At 36.8% G+C, this 4,954-nt stretch overlaps 1 protein-coding gene across 1 annotated transcript in view; it reads left to right on the top strand.

Moving 5' to 3' along the window:
• The window catches only part of LOC106877425 (zinc finger protein 208), a 33,210-nt gene that overhangs the window by 21,964 nt on the left and 6,292 nt on the right, over nt 1-4,954 (top strand). The window contains exons 4-5 of the mRNA XM_052977810.1: nt 1,101-1,214; nt 1,425-2,147. Coding sequence (XP_052833770.1) covers nt 1,101-1,214; nt 1,425-2,147 — 837 coding nt within the window. The remainder of the gene's footprint in view (nt 1-1,100; nt 1,215-1,424; nt 2,148-4,954) is intronic.

The following is a 4,954-nucleotide window of genomic DNA, read 5'->3' as shown; positions in this document are numbered from 1 at the left end:
ATTTTTATTTTTTTAATCTGGATACTTATTCTATTGGTTCCTTTTGCCAGACTGCTAAGTTACGGGAACATAAAAACACCAACACTGGTTGTTAAGTGGTGGGGGTGGGGGTGGGGACAAAGACTGATACAAAGATGCACACACACACACACATAGCTATATACATATATGGTGGGCTTCTTTCAGTTTCCGTCTACCAAATCTACTCACAAGGCTTTGGTCAGCATGAAGCCATAGTAGAGAAACACATGTCGAAGGTGTCAGACAGTGGGACTGAACCTGGAACCAGGCCATTGGTAAGCAAGCTTCTTACCATATAACCACGCCCCTGAAAAGAATTTCACAAAAAAGGGCAAGGGTGGAAAGTTATGGAAAAAAAGGTGGAGACAAAAATTAAAATAAATCAAATTTCAAAACATATTCTTGTGATGTGTAATCTTAATCTTCATAATCTCAAAGCATAAAAATCTGAAGAACGTATAAATTTTGGTGTAATAGATAATTTCCGAGTCTCTCTCTAAAAGACATCTCAACGCTTCTAAAAGCAAACTTCGTTTGTTTACTTACGTTTGTCGTAATTTGAATTTAACATATGAGAGCGTCTCATAAAGCGAGATTTATATATCTTAATTTGCAGAGGAATTTGTAGTGGGTAGTTTAGCTTAATCGGTCAAAGCATCGTGACATGTAATCACGGGGATGTGAGTTCGAGTCCACAGCTAGCCACCTACACTTTTCTCTGCAAAATAGGGATAGTTTATCCTGTTCAGGCTATATTATTAGCATTATTCTGCGAGTGAGAATTTAAAATCACTTTTTTAACTTTCTAAAAGACATCTCAACGCTTCTAAAAGCAAACTTCGTTTGTTTATTTACGTTTGTCGTAATTTGAATTTAGAATTACCACATTATTATTATCATGGTAATACTTGTATAAGTAGTCTATTTTGGGCATAAGTGTGCTGCCACCAATCCGAATCCAAAAAATATTTTTGTTATGCATCTACAATTTTTCTTTATTAAAATGTAAAATTTCTGTTGTTCTACCTTTTTGTCTTAAGTAGTCTCTGTATCTTAAATTCTTATTTCTTTCATTTCAGAATATCAGAAACAGCAAAGAATTGTTTGCTTCTGATGCATCACCAATATTTATTACAAATGAGTCTGCAGCAACTTCAGATAATCATCAAAATTCACAGAATGGATATAACCCTGTTTATATAAATCTATAGTTGAATTTCTGATAAATATCTCTTTAAAACTGAGAGAAATATTTTTCTTCACTGCTTGAAAAGTTTACAAACTGATTTTGCATTTTAATTGAACTTTGGATTACAAATGAGTCTGCAGCAACTTCAGATAATCATCAAAATTCACAGCTGATGGAAATATAGCAGCAGTGATATTTGCTCAGAGTAAAATAGAACAAAACTAGTATATATTGTAGTAAGAAAAAAAAACAAAAACTGATGGAAAGTGAGATTAGTGAGAACAATGTTGCTCGTAAAATATTGGCTAAAAGTATTGTTTTACCCGATGACTTGAAGAATGAGAAAGGAAGAACTTCATTTAATTGTGATGTCTGTGGTAAATCGTTTTCCCAAAATTGTAAACTGACTAAACATAAATCTATTCATACAGGAGAGAGGCCATATTGCTGTGATATCTGTGGTAAATCATTCTCGCAAAAGGGTAACTTAATCATTCACAAACGTATCCATACAGGGGAAAAACCATATCCTTGTCACATCTGTGGTGAGGCATTTTCTCTAAAAGGTAACCTGATTACTCACCAACGTATCCATACTGGAGAAAAACCTTATGTTTGTGATATCTGTGATAAACCATTCTCTCAAAAGCATAAATTAGTTACACACCAACGCATTCATACCGGAGAGAAACCATATCACTGTGACACCTGTGGGGAATCATTCTCTCAAAGTATTCATCTCACTAAACACATACGCATTCACACAGGCGAAAAACCATATCACTGTGATATTTGTAGTAAATCCTTCTCTCAGAGTAGCAGCCTTACTAAACATAAGGCTACCCACACAGAAGAAAAACCATATCACTGTGATATTTGTACTGAATCATTTTCTCAAAGTGCTCAATTAACTAAACACATACGTATTCATACAGGATAACCATATCTTTGTGATATCTGTGGGGAATCTTTCTTAACCATTCATCTATTCATACAGGTGTAAAACCCCATATCTGTGATTTCTATGGTAAATTTTTTTTTTTTTTGTGAAATAAATACTTAACTACACACAAATATACAGGAATGGGTGTGTGTGTGTGTGTGTGTTCTTTACTTGACATCGCATGATAGTTGTAAATGAGAATCCCTGTCATACAAGCAGTGTCGTTCATTTCCAATATTCTGCAAAAGAACGTGGTTGGTCATGGAGGAAGTATTACCTTTCTTTGGAAATAGTTGAGGGTTGGGGACAGGAAAAGCATCCAACTGCAGAAAATCTGCTCAATAAACCCTGGCACATGCAAGCATAGGAAAGAGGACCTTAAAATGAGGATAATATGTTTATCTGTCTGTCTATTTAATCTGCGTATGTATATATATGCACACACACACATGCACAAGGGGGTTCCTGGACAGTTCCTAACTTAGAAAATATGGGAGGATCAGTTAATTAGGATTTTATGCAACATATTCCCATCTCAGTTTTTCTAATCCCTGTAAAAGAACTCAAAAGGTGGGGTCCCCGCCCCCTGTAGCAGCGATCACTTCTGAATTGGAGTGAAATTTCATTCCCTTAAGATGTTTCTTCAGTTCTGGAAAGAGGTGATAGTTGAAGAGGGCCAAGTCAGGAGAATAAGATGGATGATCTACCAATTCAAAGCCAAAGTTGGTATTTTCCATAGAGTCTCATATGCTGCGTGTGCTAAAGCATTGTCCGGCAAAAACAGGATGCCACATCTCATCTTCAAAGCTTCACAGTTTGTGCAACAGAGACTTGTAGTATTCAGTGTTGATTGTGCAACTCGTTAGCAGGTACTTTATGAGGTGTAGTCCTTCTTTGTCCCAGAACGCTGAAGCCAGAATCTGACCAGCTGACTTCTGAACATGGAACTTCTTGGGGACACAGTGAAGGTTTTGTGACGATTACTCCATTGAATGCTGCTTGGTCTGGGGTTCGTCCGTCTGGAGTTCATAATGATGAAGCTAAGCTTCATTCATGGTGACTAAACAAGCCATAAAGTCAACCTCTCTTGCTGCAAACTGGTCCAAAATCACCTTTGATGTCAACACTCTGATGCGCTTCCGATCTGTGTTCAGGCATTTCAGCACCTATTTTGCGGGAAGCTTTGTGTCCAGGATGCTGTGGATGAGGTGGCCAAAACTTTTGTGGGGAAATCCTGTCACAGCTATGACTTTAGCTGAAATCCAGCACTCGTCAAGAATCATGATGTGTACAGTGTCGCCTTTGTCCTCTGTAATATAGAAGTTGGCCATCTTGATCAGGGTTCGTCTATGACCTCAAAACGACCAGTCCAGAACCTTGACATCCATATCTTCACTGTGGAGTAAGATGGGCAGCCATCGTTCAAGACTGCCTTCATCCCATCATGGATTTCCGCAGCTCCCTTCGCCTTGCAAAAGAGGAACTTCGTGTGTTTCAATTTTACCAAAATCCACTGTAGGAGCTGCCATCATGCATTAATTCTGCATTGGAGCCTGGTGTCGCCTCCTGGTCCACCAGTCCTCAGTCAATCGTCCAACCCATGCTAGCATGGAAAGCCAACGTTAAACGACGATGATGAAGAGAAAGATATATTGTATACCATATTTATTTGATTTTGTGGCACAAATAGGAAAACAGAACTCAAAACATGAGTGTTTATATACATATTTTGTAACTTCTGTTGATTGAATAATAAATATATATATATATATTTGTTTTGTTTGTATGTGACATTTTGTAGTTATTGGAGAGTGGCAGCAGTCACATGATACATTCCGCTAATATGAAATGTTTTTTTCTCTTTTATTTGTTCTAAATTTGACTGTGGCCATGCTGGGACACGCTTTGAAGAATTTCAGTGAAACAATTTTAAAAAATAAGTCAGACTTATTTTTTTTAAGCCTCTAACTTATTCTATCAGTCTCCTTTTACAAACTGCTTTGTTACAGGGATGTAAACATACCAGCACCAGTTAAATGGTGGTGGGGGACAAACACAGACACAAAGGCATGCACACATAGGATTATATGTATACATGCATACATAGGATTATAAGGCAGGGAGCTGGCAGAATTGTTAGCATGCCAGGCTAAATGCTTTTCGGTGTTTCATCTGTCTTTATGTTCTGAGTTCAAATTCTGTCAAGGTTGACTTTGTCCTCTCATGATCAATAAAATAAGTACCAGTTAAGTACTGGGGTTGATGTAATCAACTGGCCCCTTCCCCTGAAAGCAAGACATTTGTACTATAGAGCCAGAGGCAGTTTCAGCCTGGTTTGTATCAAAAGGGTTAAGCATTCAATATGCATTTAATATGGGAAAAATGAGTAAACAACACATTTTGTAGTTTTTAAGCATTCTATATGCATTTAACAATTGCAGCGTGGAAAGTGTTTATAAGCCACTTACGAAAAACACAAAAATTGTTAGATTCACTTCAACATTTAAATTTAATTTGTCAAAATATTTTCGTCGCTTTGAGACCGCGACCTGTTCACTGACAAAATTCCGTGCTGCATTAAATTTAAATGTTGAAGTGAATCTAACGACTTTTGTGTCTTTCGTTCCAGCATACGATCTCAGATCAGGTCACTTGCTATGCAAATATGCATTTAATATGAATAAAAAAGAGTAAACAACACATTTTGTAGTTTTAAGCATTCAATATGGGAATTCAATAAGCATTTAATATAGGAAAAAATGAGTAAACAACACATTTTGTAGTTTTAAGCATTGAATATG

The sequence above is a fragment of the Octopus bimaculoides genome, chromosome 29 (assembly GCF_001194135.2).
Source record: "Octopus bimaculoides isolate UCB-OBI-ISO-001 chromosome 29, ASM119413v2, whole genome shotgun sequence".
Lineage (NCBI taxonomy): Eukaryota > Metazoa > Mollusca > Cephalopoda > Octopoda > Octopodidae > Octopus > Octopus bimaculoides.
This window is presented reverse-complemented; position numbering and strand designations above follow the sequence as displayed.